The following is a 22,158-nucleotide window of genomic DNA, read 5'->3' on the forward strand; positions in this document are numbered from 1 at the left end:
AATTCTTCAATATATTGCTATATCATTATTTTTTTCAGGTATTTTGTTGTACTTCTGTTTTCTTTCATTCAAGTTTTCGCTAACTTCCTTTTTCTGTATTTGTTTATGTATTTTCAAAATCAAACAGTAAGACTTACCACGTCAACATTTTTTGAGGTTTTCTAGAGATATCCATGAAAAGTTCGTCCTACTAATTATTTGTCATTCGATTTAAGATTTTGTTCAAAATGTAACGAATATTAGGAAAGAAGACACCGAAGTGGCTCCCAGATTCTCATGACCCAGCTCTTTAGATATATAGAATTACTTTTTATGCTGCTATAGGCATTGATGATAAATGACGTAGATAGCGAGTGAATAGAGATTAACGCCAGCCCTGTCCCTCCGTCCTTTTGGCGAAGGGTCTTTTCCGAAGGGCGAAAAATGGCAAAAGCGACTGCGCTGTCACCACAACATTCTCGTCAATGAATGAATATAGTCCGTTTTTCGTTCCGTGACTATGAAACCTACTAAATTAATTATATAAAAAAAGGTGACCGATGCTCTCGGTTCGGGCAAAAGTCGTCGTCGTTTTCAGTTCGCTTTCGATTCTTGACGCGCTTATTTCTCGATCATGTAGTCCGAGCGATATGTTTCCGGGACACAGCAACTTCCGTTTCATGGGTCAATAAATTAAACAATGACCAGCAATAACCCAGCGAATCGTACAAAAACCGATCAAAATAATCCCCTCTAACATCCGACCTTTAAAAAATAAACAATAAAGAATTCACATTTCACTGATAATCATATTTGAGGTTGTGAGATATTGATGCTGTGGATCAAAATTAAATGTAACATACTAAAATTTAAGTGTATTTATAGAGTCTAAGCAAAGTGTGGCGGTATGATAAATTTATATCGGGACAATTTTTCTTTTCTTGATTGTTGTTAGCTCAATAATTGAGGGCGTGTCTAATAGACAATGCAACGTTGACCCATATTTCTTTATTGTTTAAGGGTAAGTACCTATCTTTGTTGATTAATTTACGTGACAGGTGGAAAAATTCACGCACAATATTGAATATGTCAATAAGTATGATGTTTGAATGGACAACAATTAAAACAGATTTTTTGCGAATTTCTTATATTTTTTTTTGAATAATCGTATTGGAATTGAAGTTTTTTGGTATATATTTCTTTTGCGACACTTAATGTGAAAAATACTCGGGATCGCAAACGTTGTTCGAAAGTGAAAATCACGAAAGAATTCGTAGTTTATGAATGAGTCTAATATTCAATGTATATTGTTTATTGTTTGATTAAAGAATTTATGAAATTAATAACAAAAATGATGAACTAATGAAATCAGATTTCACACATAACAAACGTTTTTATACTCTTACAAAATCACTACTTACAATAATTTAAAAATATTAAAAATAAGTTTCGATTATGTTAATTCGAATAATACTTTTATATACAAGGTTTGTCTAATAAAGAAGCAAAACATTTTTTTCATAATCATTTAGATTTTTTAACATAGTCTCCTTTTAAATTTATTCACTTAGTCGATCTATGATCCAACTTTTTCAACCTATCCAAGTCATAGTCTTTCTCCTCAATCTCCTCAAAATAGGCGTTTAATTACAAGTGAAACTTTAAGGTTGCGAAACAGAAAAAGTCGCTGAGAGCCAGATTTGTTGAATGCGGAGGGTGGTCAACCAGTTCGAAGTGCATTTCGTGAATTCTAGCAAAAGCGATCGGTTTTCGTTTTTGCAGTTTCCACCTTTAAAAAATTATACGTAATACACTCCTATTATTGTTTCACCTTTTTAAAAACGACAACATTCCTATGATAAACCCAGGAATCAGTAGCCATCACTTGTCCGGTCGATGAAATAATGTTCGCCTTTTCCGGAGTAGATTCCTCCTTTGCAATCCACCGTCTGAAGAATCTGTCTAGCAAAATATCCTTTAGGTAGATTTCTTCAATATACGATGTCTTAACATGAATATAAACGCTGTAAACGAACATCTGCATTCAAAGGAACCTCATATTATTCTCTATCATCTCTGCCGATTGGAAATTCGTGTGAGTACCACCCCAGCAACTATCGTCCGATTGCTCTGGTTCCAGCCATTGCCGAAGTCATGGAGAAAGTCGTTGACCAACAAATCTTAAGAAACTGAAACTATAGAGAAATGTGGCGAATCCAGAGCAATTGAACTGGATATTTCGAAGGCTTTTGACAGAGTTTCGCATAACAGTCTTCTAAATAAATTAAGATCGTCTCTCATCGACTAGCTTAGTAGCTTTCTCAAAGACCGATCCATCCAGGTCGCTATGGATTGATAGACCTCAGAAAGGTTTGAGGTCAACGATGGTGTTTCCCAAGGATGCATCTTGTCACTTACTCTCTCTCTCTCCTATGCACTAACGATCTACTGCAAACTCGATATATAGCTTCGCCGACGAATTACTATTGTTTTCTTTCCATTACAACCTCCCTACTGTTATTTATGACGAGTAAATTCTTTCAGAATTATATTTTGATTTGATTTATGGAGAGTTTTTATCATATTGGGAAAATTACTCTTTTTGATATAGACCTTTAGTTATAAACCGCACAGTTGAGTCGATGTAGCATGAAGAAACATTGAAGTAAAATAATAATTTTGACAGCTCTTGTTAAAATAAACCTTCAAAAATGCATCCTCGTTTATTATTTCTAAGGTCTCTCAAACATCTTAGGAAGTGCGTGTTTAATAAGCTATAAAAATCAGTTACTGCACTTAATAAACTGAATTATAACCATTTTATAAATAAATTTCAAATTTGTGGCATTACAAATTACGAGAAACTTTATAACACTATTTTATTTCTGGATTTAGTGCTTTGTTCTATAAGCTGGAACGTGAAAGTTTTGCTCATTGACCATAATCCATTTGGAAAAATCTTTCACCATGATGAGATTGTTGAGAGCTGGTTCCGAATATATAATAAACTGAATTTTTTTGGAATAAACTAAAATAATTACAAATGAATTATACCTTGACGATTTTAATAAGAATCATTCCAGTTATTGTGAATAATCTAGCGAAATATATCAACAAAGTAATTAATAGTTGAAATAATAGAGTTTACCGACATTTTTAATTATTTTCAAATACACTGTTTCAATTTGGATTAATAACAAAAGTTGTTTTGTTGTTACGGACTGTCGACCGTGAAGGTTGATTCAATGAATATAAAAGTTTTATCTAACCTCGGAAGTCGATATGTCTTTTGTTCAATTGAATTTAACCAACTCTAACTAATGGAATTTGGTAATTGAAGAAGAGCGATGTACATATGGCTGGGCTAACCTATTCAATGACGAACGCTACGTTAAATAATTTTCGTTCTATTGAATTAAAAAACTTTGGATGTGATGATGAAAAGATTCAGTAAAATTTATGACTAGCAACATTAATTTATTTTCTATAAAAGGAACATAACGTTGATGATTACGGAGCTAGATATTTTCTATTAAGTAAGTAGTCTGGGAAAACAATAAAACTTTTTGCTTTCAATTCTCCACCGAAGTAACTTGTATCTGAAAATTAAATAGTATATATTATCATTGCAAAATTATCATTGTGTTAAGTGAGCTAAAAAAAATATTAAATTTTGCAAGTTAACTAATCTTGATTTTTATTTTGTTAAAGTTTAGAAAATAAGTTGCTGATCATCATTTTATCACTACCAGATGTTGCCTGCTATGTTTGATGGGATTTATATTTGTTGCAAAACTCAATCTTTATTACAATATTTAAAAGGGATTTCTGTATATTAATTTTTCAAATTTTGAGACAAAAGTTAATTGGACTGAATCGCTAGACATTAATAATAAAGAATCTAAATTTTGGCGAGTTGTTACTTCAAATTTTACATTTTTATAAAGATATTTCGGTTCAATCTTCATTACAATATTTAAACGGGATTTCTGTATATTAATTTTTCAAATTTTGAGACAAAAGTTAATTGGACCGAATCGTTAGACATTAATAATAAAGAATCTGAATTTTGACTAGGTGTTCCTTCAAATTTTACATTTTTATAAAGATATATCGGTTCAATCTTCATTACAATATTTAAACGGGATTTCTGTATATTAATTTTTCAAATTTTGAGACAATAGTTAATTGGACTGAATCGCTAAACATTAATAATAAAGAATCTAAATTTTGGCGACTTGTTCCTTCAAATTTTACATTTTTATAAAGATATATCGGTTCAATCTCCATTACAATATTTAAACGGGATTTCTGTATATTAGCTTTAGTTGTTTAATTATTTATTAGAAACTATTGCTGTTAATTCAAACTAACTTCATAAAAACATTAAGATTGACGTAGTTCATTAATCTCTCCTACGGCATTTTTTCATCATTAATATCAATTACTGCTACACCATCACCTCGGTATGTTTCAAAGACGAAACTGTTTTGACCCACTAAAGTAGTTAAAAAAAAGATATATATGTTTATGCAGTTTATTAAGATGTTTAATCTCTAAATATAGAAATGTTTTGACGGCTATTAAAAACAAGAGTACAAAAAATATGGTTTCCAATAATGTATTTTGTGTAATTTAGTAGTCGTACTTTCGTTCGTTTTAATCATCAAGATATTAAAATTCTCAATACAAAAAATATGGAGATAACAAACTTTCTGACTTCGAAATTTAATGATGTACTGCAGTAATTAGGAAATAAATAGTCGGAATATACACAATGAAATTTAATGAGATGCTCTTTTTTCAATTTTAAATAATCAACTCATATATTTCATTGAACATGTGATTATTTTGAGCCGTTTCTATTGGAGTAAAAAAATTTGTTCCAACATGCAATTGTATAATTGTGTAAAGTTATTTGACTTTAGAAGCAATCAGTTACTAGAGGATCAAGTATAAGTTTGTACCAGATCTTAAAAGCACAACTGTACAATAGTACGAATATTTCAGGGAAATTCCCTGAGCCCTTCTGGTTCCGCCTTGCTCTACGACCACTAACTCAGCTCTTAAATAAAAAGAACAGAAAGCAGAAGTTTGAGGATCTACTCCCCTGTGTAGGATGATTCAGTTCAGATGTCCATATGAAGTTTGACCTGAGCAACAAGGATTTATGGAGGGAAGAAAGAAGCAGAAAAATATAAATATTTGGGCTAACCACAAGCCAGCAGAATACATCAAAGAAAGCTAAGAATAACCTTACAGTTACATACCTGAAAAAAATGTTTAATTTTCCGAATCAAACTATCACAATCAGATAGATAGCCACTGATTTTAGAGATTTAGATATAAAAACAAGAAAAGAATTCTGTAAATGACGATCTTACCATCTCAGATCCTCAACCGGTTTCACTTGTTTCGGAAACTAGGGGGTTGAGGGATACCAGACATGAAAGCTAAACACTAACATCTTTGTAACCTGATGGAGTATTTCCATGAAAAATCTGATCGAAGTGCGTTGCAAAGGACAATTGTAGAAACAGACAAAAAAGCAAAACCCTATTTATTGCAGTGAAAAATCTTTATATCAAAAATCCCACAAATGAATAACTTGACAGATGACAGCAGAAACATTTCTGAAACTAATAATATAATCACCACCACGAAGTACAGACACAAGGATACAAGGAGTCCGAACGAAAAAACGGCATCAATTTAGGGGACACATATTTCGCCAGTATTATATTGCAAGAAGTACTTACGCGGGAAGTCTTGTTGCTATTGACACAGAATTAATACTCGTATCTTTAATATAAATCAATTTGACATTGACGAGTCAGGTTAGTCAGTCCGAAATAATAATAATAATATCGGTATCTCCTGAATACTTGCGTAGCCGGTGGCAAAAAAGAGAACTATGATCTGGGTCTATTATTGTGTATATAAATAATATGAAAATCCTATACCATTCGGACTCCTTTTATCTAAACTTCGTGATCACCATAATTTCTGAAAAGTGAGTCTTCTCTTAAACTGCCCTGGTATATTGATTTTTGTAATTATGTAAGCAAATTTTAAATTCTAAAAAATCTAAAGTTTTTCAATATTGATCATGGAAAATATTTTTCACAACGTCGCAATATATTATCCATCAGTGAGCAATTACAATTACAATGAGTTAATTGTTTGTCGCTATACATATTGAAATGCAGAGCGCATTCTATTAGGTATTGTTTTTACACCCACATATCTATTATCCGGTTTTTGCATAATTTACAGAATGAATATATAGGCTAACGGTCAACTGAACGGATATGGTTTCATGTTCATTTTATATTTGAAATCCGACTAACATATTTGGTACCTGCCAATTACTCTTTTTTACAATTCTTGTAATGAATTATATGGATCTATAACAGAAAATATCATATTTATATCGACTAAAAACAAGTTTTCAATTCATACATCACAACCATATTCCATGTCTTCAACATCCTCATATTGTACGAGAATTAGATTACGATGTCCATGACAATGAATTTCAAATTGAATTTTCAGTTGATTATTTGAAAGTTATAGTTATAAATTACCAACTTTATTTTGCATTTCTGTACCTAAATATCATTTGAAACATCTTAAAGACGAATTATTATTAAACCTATATCAACTCAAAAAAATATATTTTTGAGTACAACTTTAAATAAAGTGCTTTTTTTACTTGATTTTTCTTATACTAAAACTAGTTTCAAAGTTAAAGTTGAAAAAAGAATATTTCATTTATGTTCCTAATGAGATTCGATCTACCAGATTGTCAGCCGCGTTTACGAACCATTGAGCTATCGAAGATATTTTAAATTTGAAAGCTCATTGGGCTAATAATTCATATAAATAATGTATTTAACAAAAAATCTTGAAATCTAATTCATTAAATTAGAAATACTATTATGGAATCACAAATATGCAAACTGGGAATATTAGTGATATTAGTTATTATTGGTTATATAAAATTAATATATAATAACATGAAAGCAACTTAGACCCCGACATATATAAACTTCAACACATGTCATCCTTCATTACAAAAAAGAAAGATAAGTGATTATTAGTTTGGCTAATAAATAGAATGTAGACGCATAATTATTAAAAAATAAAAAACTGCATAAAGAGAAAATAATTATCCTCAAAAATTGTGGTTAACATGTACTAAAGAGTACAATGAATCCAGGAATATACCAGAGCCTAATGTACAAGGACTTTCCAGCAACTATCAAATTATTTTCATAAATATGATATCAGTGTATGTAATGAAGAACATAATAAATTATCGAAATATTCTTCTAAACTAAAATCTAAAACACCCAAAAACAAAAAAAGTACCTTGTTACGCTGTTTACATAGGACAGACATCTCAATATTTGAAAACTAGATAAAAAGTTATCTAGAAAATTCTGAATAAAAAATTGAAAATACATTAATAGATACACAAAACGGATTCCGCAAAAATAGATGTACCAGATCACGTATTTATCATCAAACAACTTATAAATAAAGCCGTCCCCCGAGATACACATGCAATATTTGGATTTATTGATATACAGAACGCTTTTGATAGAATATCGATGGCAAAATATGATACAGTTTAGAAAGAAGAAAAATATATGTTGGTTACGAAAGGCAATCATAAGCTTATATAAACGAAATGCCAACCATGTTATTGGTAAGAACCTAATTACAGACGCTTTTTTAACCACTGAAGGATTAAGGCAAAGTGGTGGATTGAATCCATTGCTTTTTAACATAGTTATAGTTGATATAATAAATATCTGCTCTCATTCAACTCAAATAGTTGTGGGTTGAGTGTGAGTTGGATACAAAAACCTGCAAATAGGGATAATATTTGAGATAGCTTATGCTAATGATATAATTCTTATTGCAGATCTACAAAAAAATTTACTTTGGCATCTAGTACAACATATTAAATCAGTTTCGTATGAGAATAAATGGAGAAAAGACTACAGTAATGACACTTAAACAACAAATAAAATAGAACTAAATTGGATTGAAACGGTGTGCACATTTAGATACTTTAGACAGACAGACAGCAATAGAAAATACAGACACGAGGTACACAAAGATTGCCAATAGAATTAAAAACATATATTACAGAATAAACAACTACATGATAAATGAGAAGTCTCAAGAAATACGAAGCTAATTGTTTAGAAAATAAGTTATAGACCGATATTAACTTACGACTGTAAAACATGGATTCTCACAAGTAAACAAAAGTGGGTTGCAAGCTGCAGAGGTATTTTAGACTTGCGAGAGGTGTTACAAAAAATGGAACATAAAAAAATGACCAAATATGACAATATCTGGGAATTATATCACTCATGGTATTCATTGAGAAAAGACAGTTGAGTGGATGGGGTAGTTTACAAAGAATGGAATATTCGATACCAGTGAAGAGGGCACGAGAAGCGAAATTAGACAAAAACCGAAAAATATGAAGATCTAGTTGCATTGGACAAAAAAATTGGTTCTATATTCGAGAAAAGAGGTACAACATGAAGAGAACCAAAAATAACAGCACTATAGATATTTAAAGTTATCGCTACGATAAAAAGAATAGAATAGAAAAGAATTGCATAAACAAACCATAAAATATCAAAAAAACATGCATTCAATTATAAAAATTCTTAAATCAAAGTCAAATAAAAGAAATAGAGAGAAAGTTGAATGAATCATGGTGTGTTTTTCTTTATTAAACCGGGGATGTTATATGTAAAAATATACGAAACTATAAAAACAATATTATTCTCATATTGTCCAATATAACCGATTAGTTGTATTGAATGCCCAATTTTGTATTCATTATCGAACTACTACAATACAAACATTTAAAAATATTTAAAATGTCGTTATGGCTTAAACCGTACAGTAAATGTCGTATGCAGAGTATTGGATTTTCTCTCTGAAATTACATCGAAATACCAATAACCTGGTACATCAACTTAGTGACTCACCCTCTAAATGGAAGTCTAGTCATTCGGAAGGGCAAGGGTGCGGACGTATAGAGGTGCAAGAAGGGCGTCTCTGCGACCAACATTGGTGTTTGTGTTCTTGGGTTTACGTTGCGTGTTTGCTTTTCTCTTTTATCTACCTTTGCAGGATAACCATTATCGAATTATTCAAACGTTAACGGTAGAGGTTTCAGTAGATCTAATTACTCAGCTGAACAATTAGATATAACGTGATTAAAAATTCTACAGTTACATTAAAATTTCATCAACTGTTTTGCTGGTTATGTACTATAAGTAAGTTTAGAAATTAATAAAACTTTAGTTACTACATTTGGGTTTATTTTTGTCCAAAAAAATTTATTAACATTGATAACATTTTCACGGTGTCGAAATTTCAAATCGTTTGCGAATAGATTCTCTTCTTCACACAAAATCCAAAGACGTTGATGGTTGGATAGAATAAAATAAATAATTTCTCACATTCTCCTTTCTCTTGACAAAATCGAATGAGTAATATGCTTAGCACCTAGTATGTGAAAAATAATGTGAATTTAAATTTATTTCTATGGAAAATTAATTTCATGGGAACGTCCTTAAGTAGCACAGACTGTAAATTGAAATTAATATTTGTGAGACTACTTTCCAGTATTTATTTTAAGAATATTTTTCTCCTATCCAATCTAAAATTAAATCCGCGACAAACTCATGTAATGTTACTTTATTAATAGGTATAGCAACAAACATAAATATCAAAATTTTCAAATTATCATATACATTTTTTTATTTACTATTTACTAAGGGGGCATATTTTAGGATATTACTGCATTCGCGGGTAAATAATCATGGAGAAGGTAATTGAAGGGACGTAACCATGGGAGCTGAGGGACTGCAAACCCCCCGAAATAAATTAATTTAGATTTGTAGTACTTTTCGGATCGGCATCAACCCAATCAATAAATACATCGTTGCAGAGTGTTTCCCATTCAGCAAATGGCTTTCATCACTATTTTTGAACTGACTAACAAGCTACCTACCAATTGTTGCTGTTTGTCTAAATTGTTGATGAGATTCTGAATATTATCTTTTCACGATTTGCTCATGAGTGTACGCTGAGTAATGTGCTTATTGGAATAATGCCATATTGCTGTTTTAAAAAATAGATAGATTTATTCCACATCCAGTAGATGAGCTTATTGTTGTTCATGATATATCATTGATCAGTGATTACATCAATGTTTACTTTTCGTTTTTTACAGCTTTTTGAACTATGAAATCTACAAATTTAATAATAAACTATCTCCACACGAAACCCAATGCGATATGTGAGAATATAGCCGACTTAAGAGGATTGGAGTATTTTGGTGGCGCTTTACTATAATGAAAACTAAAATTTTACAGCCCCTTCAGACATGATTCAATTACCAATCATGGACTAATAAAGTCCCTCTGCAGAAATGTACTGATAAGGGAACAAACGCAGTAGATTTTTCAATCAAATGAAAAATACTAAGGTGTGGATGGACAACAGAAAGGTTTCCCCCTTCAATATCTCATTGGCAAGAGCCAATAATATATTTTTTTTGATATCACATGCCGGTGCCCGTATATGATCTAAAGACCTTATCATACTAGTGGATTGCGAGCGTCTTCAAAGCGGAATGGGCGCGCAAGGATCACGCCGCGCGCGCAGCGAATTTGTTGAGGACGCGCAACGAGATCGCTGCGAATAGCAGCGTGGGCGCCATTTTGTACTGTCGCGTACAAACGCTAACCCGTACGCCCCACTTGGCTCCAGTTCGTAACGAAACAAGAATGTGAGAGGTGCTCACTCGTATCATCATGGCATCATTGGGAGATTCGGATATTGAGTTATTTTTAAGTGAAATTCAAAACAGTTACTTAATATGGGACCAAAAATTCAGAGAATTTAGTGATCGTAATTAGAAAAAAGGCATGAGAAGAGTATAAAATGATTACAAAGTTAATGCAAAGAATGGAAGAGAGGATAAATAAAGACAGAAAAAGTGAATGGCCTGTAACTCGAACTGCTCTCTTCTGTATCGAGTCGAGCATCTTTAGGGTATGTTTGGAAGCCGAACTCCAATATTCTAATAATGGACGAATCTGGTCCTTTCAAAACATTAGAAACAGTTGCGATGTATACAGTTTTCGGCCTTGGCTAAATCGATCAAGGCCAACCTCAACATTCAAAAAGCGAATTTGCGTTGATGGTGATATTTTATGAACAGCTAGGACCAAATCGTGAGCTACAGAGCCATTGTAAAAATAACTGCCTTGGTTTTGCTGCATTAAACTCAATCAAATTTCTTCCACCCCATTCCAGAAATATAGTAAATTTCAACGTATCAAACATATATATGTACCTATTTTTTTAATAATTCAGTAATTCAATTATTGAAAGGACACATTAAACAGCCAGGAATTTTTAGGAAAATTAATGGTTGTGATAATATTCAATATATAATTCTTTAAATCCCATTTGTTTCATACTGAAATGTCTAACAGATTACAAATTCTTGCAGCGTACGGATAATAATTTATGTTAAAATTTAATTACACTGTTGAAACCTTGAGTAAATCATATCGGCAGAATTTTTAAGGTGTCAGGTGACGTAACTGTTTTAACAAAATAGAGTTATGACATTATCACAATAAACTCAACCTTCATTTCATAATATCTAAGTATGAGAAAATTTGAATCCATGAAATTATTCATTTCATCATGAGAATAAATGCATTTGTATAAGGTAACAATAGATAATGAAGAAATAATGAAGGTGTTTAGTCAGCTATTGCACTTCATGCATTCAATGAATTATTTTTAATTAACAAATGGAATTCTACACGGAAATATACAAAGTTTTATGATTAGAGAGTTTCCTAGCAATTTTATAAAATCAAAGATTAACAGTCAATTTTAATTATTAGAAACTTTCTCAATAACGGCTAAACCAAGCGGTTGAAAAGCTCAGTTTTCAGGAAACACAAAAAATATTCATAGAAAAATTGTTTCTTATATTGGTATATCTATACAAACTATTCTATTTTTTCAATATACCTTCTTTTATGTTTTTCCTTCTTTTAATTAGGATTAAATTGTCTGTGTGTTCTGTTATTTAATATTTCTTAAGTTTTTTATTTATCTTTCTTAGTATGTGCGATAGATTGCAGATACTGAGTCGTATTGTTTTTCTCCTTTATTAATTGGGAATTTTTCAAATCCTCTTTTGTTGGTTCGTACAATTGCTCTTATCAATTTCGTTCTTATCCATTATTCTTCCAGAACCTTCATCTTTCCACTTTTTCCATACCGTATTCCAATATCGATTTGGTGTTCATATTTTCGTTTTTTCACTATCTGTGTAATTGGTTGTGTTACATCTATTGTGAATTTACCTTGCGTGAAGCCACATTGGTATTCTCCTATGTTTGCTTTAATTACCGGGCGGCTCATTATTATAGTTGACATTATTTTTAACGCTACATTTAGAAACGCAATACCTCTGTAATTTTGGTACTACTGTTGATTTTATTTTTTTTATATTCGACCATTTTTACCCTGGTATCCTTTACTACCTGTTCCTACAGTTCATATCTGCTATACTTCATCAGTTCTCTATTTATTCCATCTTTTCGAGGGGTTTTCTTTTTTCTATTACTTCATTTTTTGTTGATTAATCTGATAGCTACTCTTCATTTTCTTTCGATTAATCTATATTTTCCATCAACAGTTATTGTCTTTAAACTCAGTTTCCTCTACCATTACTTCCCTTTTATTTTGTATTCCCCTTATTTTACCTTCTCATTTATTTTCATATTATTATCCAGTCTGTTTTTATTTTGTCTTCACATCATTATCTTTATGTTTTTCTAATTGTTCAATTGAATTTTTTGTCTCTTCATATCTTTTGTCTTCTATATTGTTCGTAATCACCTTAACTTTACATTTCCTAATTTTCACATCTTGATGGTAGTTATTCTTATGTTTTGAAGATCCTCTTTCTTCCTTTTCTAATTTCAGTTTGTTTTTACATTCATTATTTTCATTCTTTTTGCCATTACATTGACCGGAATCAATGTAAGCTTCTGTTGTTCTGATGTTCGTACATCTCTTATTGATTGATCTGGGATTGATCTGGGAGGTATTTTTTTAGTGAGATGAGGTTCAAGTTATTTTGTGAACTCTAGTGTATGGAACGTGGTCCATTGCTATTAGTTTTATCAAAGTTTGTGGCTTTAGTTAAATGAAATATATAAATTGGATTAAACATTTTATTCTCTTTTTTCAGAAAGCCTTCAATAGGAATATGAGAACGACTGTTACTTCAGATTGAAAACTGCTTTTCTTTTTCTGAAAATTTCCTTCATACGTATTTTCACATTATTATTAGATGCAATTAAATTAAAATGCATTTTAAAAGGTTTTGCCATCGCGAATAGTTGCAGACAACTTTGCCTCATTATAATTCGTTCAATAGATTCCCGGCTGTTTTATTTAAAGAAACTTTTAAAACTTTTCCGAGCATTTAGCATTTCTACGAATAGCCCTTAGTCTCTATTTATCTTCCACTCGACTTCGGTTTCATACTTTCTGTAATCTACAGTTCTCATTCTCCGCTAAAATTCTTACGTAATTGGTATTTCAAGCTTTCCGGTCTTGACGTTTCTACCGTTATGGAATAGATACAGTCGAATTAAATTCTTCTCCACTTCAGAATACAGCGAAGAAATTATATAAATGATTCCTACATGAGTTAAAAAAAAAGTTTTTCAAAGCATATCAAATTAAAATTGTTAAAAATAAAATTTTTCTAAAATTTGAGGTCTTAAATTCTTAAGTCATACTAATCCAGTATAGTAAATCTCCTACGCAGGGCTGATAGTTGTAAAATTTGTTACGATGTAAAGAGAAAATTTGTAGTGATAATTTCTACAAAACTATTTTCCGAAAAATTTGTTTACAGCGTGAACGGGATTTGAACCTACGACCGCCGAATCAGTCAGCTCAACTAACGAACGCAATTAAAAAGCTGGAATATATTAACAGTAATAAGCCCAAAAGGAAAGTTACAAATAAGCATACAAACCAAAAACCCACAGACAAGTGAGGCTAATATAAGCGTGTTAATAAAAATATGATTTACTATGATTAAAAATTTTATTCACAACCTGTAACTTGTAAAGCCTCTCTATTTTATTTGGTAGGTGCAGTTCTGGGATGGATATTGTACTTTTTCAAAATATGAACTTACAATTGGCCTCAATAAATTAAGCTCTGTTCTTGATAGTCTACAATTGAAATCTTGTGGTCATTTCATTCAGATTTTGTTATAATACATTCATTAATTGTCCTGTTTTTTGTCCAGCAACCTGAATATTCTCCGATAACTACGGTTCGTAGTTTCTTACTTTCAAACTATTCACTTCTTTTGTACAAAGGAATATCGCTTCCTTAAAATGAACTGAATTTAGAAATATTTTAAAAATTACTTAAAGAACTATCATTTGAGGAAACTTCTCATGTATCATGCGTTCCTTTTGTATTGAAATTTGAAGAAGGATCATTAAATTGATTTTTCGCGTTTCTAGAAAACTTCATTTTGTGATCTAATAAATGTTGTTTACTAACTAAACATGGAAACTCTCCTCTTACACAATTTATTATTGATTAGAATTCTCTCGGTAACATCTTATGTTTCGTTAGCGTGACACTAATTCGTTTTTGCAGAATCTCGTATTAAACGTTTCTTGTTCTGGTCTCCAGTTGCTCCGGTATATTCTATGGTGGTAAATAAAATTAGTTGATGAAATATTATTCAGTAGAGCATTCTCATGTAGGCGAATGTCTCCCGTTTCCAGTAACACAGCGTTTTTTTGTACGACATGAGAATAGCAATGCTATATCAGTAACCCTAGGGATCTGATTTATTTCAAGAAAATGAACGGGGATAAATAACCACATATTGGATTAGTTGGATTATTATAAAAAACGTCGGATTAGGAAGCATTTCATTTTATTACTTAAATAGATAATCTGAAGAATGAACTTTAATAATGATAAAACTATGAATATCCAGAATAAATATTGATACTATTATGGAAATAAGTCTTAAAGAAAAAACAAACTGAGACTGGCAGAATCAGATGAGAAACCATACCCATGCACGAACTTAATTGAGGAAGAATATTTGATCTACAGGATAGAGTAGCAAAAAACAATCAATAGTTGATAGACAAATGAAGAAAATCTCAACAAACCCACTTTTGGGTAAACATCTATCGTTGTTGGATAAACATTGCGATTGAAATAACTCTTTACGAAAGACAATTGGAGAAATCGAAGTGAACGAATTGGGGGTGCCACGATTACTAAATAGTAATCAAAAGCACGTTAGAATTTAACTTTTAAACAAATGTACGCGTGTGTTCAAACGTAATCTCAGTGGATTTTACGTCGACATGTCACAACAGATGGAACTTGAGTACACGATTACCAGGTAACTGTCCAAGAAGAGCTTTGTTCCATTACGATGCCCCTATCCATTCATATGTTATTACTGTGTTGCGGTGTTATGCCTTATCCACCCTATTCACCTTTATATTAAGCTTTAGTTCATATTTCTGGCACACTATTACAAGACGAGTATCTGTAGTTTTTCAAACAAACTGGCTGTTGGAAGAGTATCATCAGCGTAGCTTATATTGTTGACAAGTTTCCCATTAACCTTCATCAGCGTGGATATCTTTTCAGAGTACAAATAAAGAAGAAATTGACATGCAATAATGCATATATCTTTATCATCTACAACTCTTTCAAAATTTCTAGTATTTTAACATGTTTTCTCTATCGAACGTTTTCTCAAAATCGACATTATATATAAACGTCGTTGTTCATATCTTTCTATCTTTGAACCAGCGCTTAAGTTGTAAATAATGCCTCACGTGTACTTGATCTATTTCTCAAACTAAATTGAGTGGCTTTAATTTTTTCTTTAGGTTTTTGATATACTCTACTGTATATTATTAAGAAAATGTTTACAACTCGTGGCTTATTAGGGTTTTAGTTCTAAATTCACTGCATTTTGTTGCCTTCAATCTATCTGGAGGAATATTATAAGTTTTAATCATACTTGGCTCGTTGTAAATAACTTTCTGTTATCTACGTGAAAAAATTACTAAATGGACAGCGATTTGAGACAAATGATGAGGTGATCGAACGTATTTCGCGGAGCCGAAATATTATTTTTTGTATAAATGAAAAAAAATTGAATATCCCTGGGTATATTAAGTATATTAAGTTGATAGTAGATTATGTTAAAAAATGAAATATGCTTTATGGTAAAATGAATTTTTAATTTCCTCCCTCAAACCTTTACATGCTTTTGAGACTATCTGTCTACAGACTTGAGAGCAAAATGCTTAAACTCTGAACTTTTCCGGGTTTTGTATCAACATCGTTCAGGTAATGTTTGTGGTAACTTGGTCAAGAGGAGATTTCCACTTACTAGAGCTGACGAATAAAAAAGTTGTTTGTATTCGACTTTCAATAAAATTTAATTCTTTTCCACGTTCTTGTAGAACACTTATTTTATAAACGTCAAATATGGCAATAACATGCCAGCGATCCCAAAGGAAAATAAATTTTGTATTAATTTGTAAAACCGAATATGGTTATAGATTTTAAGTTTCAAACTCATATTTAATAAATTAGTTAACAGTAGGTAAAAATACATCAAAAATATCATATCGAATTATATGTTTTTCGAATATCAAAGGAATTCCAAATTTGTAAGATGCAGCAAATCAATAGGATTACAGAAAAAGTTTTGGAGTACCAAATATTCTAGAGGAACAGATGATGACCCAAATTATGAGTGATTGGTGATCAGAAAAAGATTTTTTCTTCTTAATTGTGCCACATTATTGTACATAATGAATCGATAACCCCAATTTTTATAGAAAAAATCTCAATATTCTTTAGAATACTAACAAAGTAAATTGTTTTCATTGATTTCCCATTTTAAGAATATGGCCGGTTTTACATCCGTCTTCTAATGGCGATGTATGGGAAAACAGGTATATACCAATATTTGATTTTACAATTGAAAAGACCGAAGTAGGTCGAAATATCAAACGTTTACTTATTATTTTGAACTGATCTTAAATGAAAAGAGACTTAAAATCAAAATAAATCATCACGAAAAACATATAAAACGGTTTAAGAAGTAAAAGGTTACAATATTGGAAATTCTCCACAATGCGTCTAAACTTGAAGCCATTATCAAGAGGGGGTTAGGGTGGTTATTCGTTCATTGATAAGAAGTACTCCGATCTCGTGGTCTCAATCTGCCTACTACATACAACGAATTGCCCCTTTTTGGTTGCTTCCAAGGCCTCAATCTGCCTACTCGTTGGAATTTCACCGAATATGAAAGCATCAGGACATTATAACTTTATTATTTGTTTGTTTGAGTATTTATTGTTATTCTATTATTATTAAAAATTTTTGACATTTGAAAAAATATATTTTAGCGTGAATTTTTATTCATGTTTTGGTCAGCTTTAACTATATTTTGGAATAACTTCAATTAAGATTCTTTTGAAAATGCTCATAGTGAGGAGACTAGAGTGAAATATAAATAAAAAATCAACTACGAGTTCGAGTTCTTTCAATATTTGTCTAATATTATAATGCAGTATATTTCTTGTCATAGATAATTGGAGCCGTTGGTCCAATAAAGACATTTAATGTGGATTTAACTATCCTTTCTTTTCTGTTTAAAGTTAATCATATTTCTAACATTAAGATAGATACGTATTATACTGAATTGAACTAAATTATTGAAATTTATACATGTTATATTCTTGTATCATGTATAAATTCAATATATTCACATTAAAAAACAACTTTATTCATTAAAGGCGATACGAACTAAGCATAGTTGTGTTATTGATAACGATCACGCTTAATTTCTATTTTACCATTACACGATGTACTGGATTTAATAGTTCCATCATTATAAATTATCATCAAAAATGTATCTTGAAATATTCATAGAAAATTCATGAGCTGCCAATACTGAATCTTCTTATCATTTATCTAACATATATTCAGGTGAAGCAGCGGTATAAATGGACTTCTCGAACGATTCCTTATTTCTGATACTGGAATTAATCAAGCAGAAACGAAAACCGTTTGGATTGATGTACGGAACAGGATGGTTAACATATCAATGACGTTAAAGGATTTTCAAGAGAGCGGTGCCCCTTTCCTCTTTTCCTGCAAACACTTTGCATTAGCCGATAGGGTGTCAAAATATAACTTTTATTACGTTTAAACTATAATCAAATGAAAAGCTATTTTAAAATTATTACCTATTTTGGAAATAAAGTTGTTTCAGTACAGTTTCCAAACGTATGCATTTTTGTAATGTGTATAAAAAAGAATGACATATAATTTAGATTATTTCATTTTCTAATTTAATCGCCGACGATGCTACATTTCTAACAAAAGGACATGAAAACGTCAGCATCCAGTTTCTAAAGGTAGCTAAATTTTAGTTGGATTCAAACAATTTGAACTTGAACGAAGCAAAACTAAAAAAAATCATTTTGCTCTGTAAAACGAGATACCAGAGGGAAATCTGTGAAATTACTGGGATATATAGCTGGCATATAGACTATTCTTGCTCAAAAATTTCATCACAGCTTTTCGCAACGAGACAAATACATTTTTCTATTGGCAGTAATTGCGGTATGTGCACGATTTACTTTATTTTGATTTTCAGGCAGCTGGCTTATGGTTTTTTCTTTATGGGGGGCAACTCTAGTTGGAGAGTATATTTCGGTAATGAGAAGAAAATGTTTCGCAATCTCTTTAGCAACCCTATTTAAAGGGACAATACATGTTACATGTATTTAGTTTGAATAAAATATTTCAAAATTTTTCCTAATCTTTTTCATGTACAGTGCCGCCTCTCAGAAAATGAGTAAAAAATTGTCTTCAGGAACAGGCGCTGAAAAAAAAGTGTCGAAAGAGTCTCATGTGAAAATCTGCCCACTGTCAGGAAATTTGTTTCTTCTAACTATTTAGAAGCAGTGGGATAATATTTTGGCAGAATGTCATAGCTAAGAATACTATTAAATAAGAAGTATAACGTCCTCTAGAATAGGTGGTTTCATAAATACATATGTAAAAATGTTTATTCCGAATTTTAGCCAGAATTTCCTTTATTACCTCCAAATATTAGAAACTAACATCGATTCTTCGTAGTGTTGATTCTCCTGATACATTGAATTTGCAAGTTTTTCTCAAGTAGCTTTTAAAAAAATACACTATTCAATTCGTGTGGGTTATTCGTGTCGCACTAAATCTTGGCCTTATCAAGATATATCCATAACATCTACCATAGTTGAAGAAACTACTATTACCTAACAGTAGAAGAACCAATAAATCACTGTATAGACTCAACAACTTTTTTAAAAGATTGGAAAAATGGCGCGGTCGTACACAAATGGGCATGAGTGATGTGACCTATTTCGTTTGTTTCAGATGTCTTGCATTGTTGTGCGGATCGGGAACATTACAATGAGGAAGGAAATATCTACGTCGAGTGACGTCATGACATCATGGCGCTGCTAATGCGACGTCTCCTTGTAGACGCTCAGGTAATTCTAGGTAACTGCACACACATATACTAACTATTTATTTCTGTTTTTTCTTGAACAATACTTGTACAAATTTATGAAAATGCTTTCAATAGCTTGTCAGATAGGAATTTATCATGAAAATTAATTAACAAATAAAGGGTAGGGCAATAATCATGCAATTTTTGATGTTAAAATCATACACAGGTTTGAAAAGTTGTAGTAATTAGGATATTGAGAGAGATAAGCTTTATTGTCATAAGAAAATAGATATATAATATCTATAAAATAACAGTTTGGCTTCATAATTATAATACAGTACGAGTAGTAAGTTGTTAAAGCAGTACAAGAATCGAGCTGTTTAGACACAGATTTTATGGCAAAACATACAGAGAATAATTTTTTCGCCAAGGTCTCGTACGTTATTTCGGAGTTCGAATTAATAAAAAAAAAACAATAACAAATAAAACGAAATCATTTGGTGGGTACACAATAACCAATAATTAGAATAAGAATGACCGCACACATTGTTAAGGAATTCAATTCCTCGATGTAATATGAGCATCAAACAAAAGAGATATGATAAGCACTTGGAAATAGTTGATACCTCATATCAACAACAAATTCTAACAATTCTAAAATAAAGGACAGATGCGTATTGAGAACGGTTACTAAGAAACACCGAATTTTTGGAAAAATCGGTAAAAACTACGCGGAAATCCTATATGTAGAGATTGATTAGCTTTCAGCAGGTCAAGACGACAATAAAGTAAACCCTGGGCAACACCATAGTTTATGAGAGACTAATATAGTGGATGTGCTATCGGTAGTAATTTTCAAAAAATACTTCACGTTGCTATTTAACATTGAATTAAATTCTTTTATCAATAGTTTTTTCTAGAAATTTCTGTTCACTCTAGCGGTTTTAGGCAAAGCTTCGCAGAATGGTAGAAGAACATTCAACCGACTTAACCTCTCGGATAGAATCCGATTACCCCAACTCTAGTCCCGCCGCTGTCCCCAGCCCCGCTTGCAATGCCCACGAAGTAAAAGTTACAGAAACCCTCCCAGTTACTACGGTGGGTCAAATCGATGTAACACCCCTCAAACCCACGCTGGGTGATGGCAAAATCATCGATTGTGATGTAGATATTAAGAATTCTGATGATAATAAGAAAAACAATAAGTCAAATAGACCAAAATGTATTGAAAGTAAGAGAAGTAAGTCATTGTCCGTAGAAATAAATGAAGATGTTTGTAAGGAAGATGTCAAAAAAACAAAATCTCATCCCATAAAAACTGAAGATTCAGCTGCTGATAACGAGAAATCCGTAGAAGATAGTAAAGAAGTAGAGATGACGGTTGAGGAGAGTATAACGCCTGGTTTGAAAGGAAGTAGATCGTCGCTGGAAACCAGGTCAGGTTCTCCAAAGCCTGGATGTAGCAGTCAACCTGATGTAGGTCAGTAATTCTAAACTTTTAAATATTTGATAAGTACATACTAGTTAACTTCTAATTAATTTCTAATGAACTATGTTTTACATAACCACCTTAAAAATGTTAAAAGATCTTGTACTACCTCTTATAAATCATGAAATCTAAAAGGCTGCTCCATTACTGAATAGAGAATTGAATACGAGGAATCATGATCATGTTTAGTGGTTTTTCTGAATCTGATATGTATTCCCACGATTCAATCTTTTTTGGGAAGGCTACAAGGTAGTATGTCATTTCTTACATTAATTTCTTCTAATCGAAGAACGTCTCACAAACTCGGAACCGTGTAGTTAATCACAAGGTGGGATCTTGATATGTTACATATGTATTCCAATACAACTTTTTTCTCATATTTTATATTTTCATAATTCCATTATTAGATATAATTTATTCTTTCAGATCCTCACTTGACCTTGTTGTTTACAATTGCTTACTCTTTCAAAATCTTTATGATGTAAATGTCCCTTTTTTATCTTCTTCATGTCTCACAACACATAGTTTGTTTCAAGTAATTTGTTCATGTCGTAGTAATAGTAGTAGATGAAGAAAGATTAGATTTTTTGCTGAAACTTGAAATTTGGATTGTCCAGTGAGATTTCAACAGATTTAACATGTGATTCGTTTAGTATAATGCTTCAAAATACGTACACTCTAAAAAATAACTTCCAGTAATTCATTTAATTTTTGTCTCTTATGCTATACATGATGCTTCATTCTCAACTATATTACTACATGTAGTTTTTTGATGTTTTATTCTCATATCGATATCCACTTTTCTATTTCTGTGTAGGTAATACGATCTATTGACAAAGTGAACGTCACTCATACTGTAATATTTGAGTTGAACTTCTGTATTGGCTATTGTTTATTCTGCAATTTATGTATAGCGCGAACAAAGTTTCATAAAAGAAACAAAGTGCATTTCATTGTTCTAACTTTACGAAAAGTCTTGAGTTACTGTTTATACGACTTGAGTAAACTGGGTAAAATCACT

The 22,158-nt window shown here is 31.4% G+C and overlaps 1 protein-coding gene across 7 annotated transcripts in view; it reads left to right on the forward strand.

Annotated features, from left to right (window-relative positions):
- The first annotated feature begins 449 nt into the window (after positions 1-449).
- The window catches only part of LOC130444655 (kazrin), a 50,834-nt gene continuing 29,125 nt past the window's right edge, over positions 450-22,158 (forward strand). For 3 of the 7 annotated variants that reach the window (XM_056779911.1, XM_056779913.1, XM_056779912.1), the window contains exons 1-3: positions 477-1,000; positions 19,573-19,688; positions 20,597-21,128. In XM_056779911.1, coding sequence (XP_056635889.1) covers positions 19,650-19,688; positions 20,597-21,128 — 571 coding nt within the window. In that variant the 5' untranslated portion in view covers positions 477-1,000; positions 19,573-19,649. Of the gene's footprint in view, positions 1,001-19,572; positions 19,699-20,587; positions 21,129-22,158 lie in introns of those variants that run through there. The other 4 variants (XM_056779916.1, XM_056779914.1, XM_056779915.1 and 1 more) reach the window with 4 other exon arrangements.

Source organism: Diorhabda sublineata, chromosome 5 (genome assembly GCF_026230105.1).
Source record: "Diorhabda sublineata isolate icDioSubl1.1 chromosome 5, icDioSubl1.1, whole genome shotgun sequence".
Lineage (NCBI taxonomy): Eukaryota > Metazoa > Arthropoda > Insecta > Coleoptera > Chrysomelidae > Diorhabda > Diorhabda sublineata.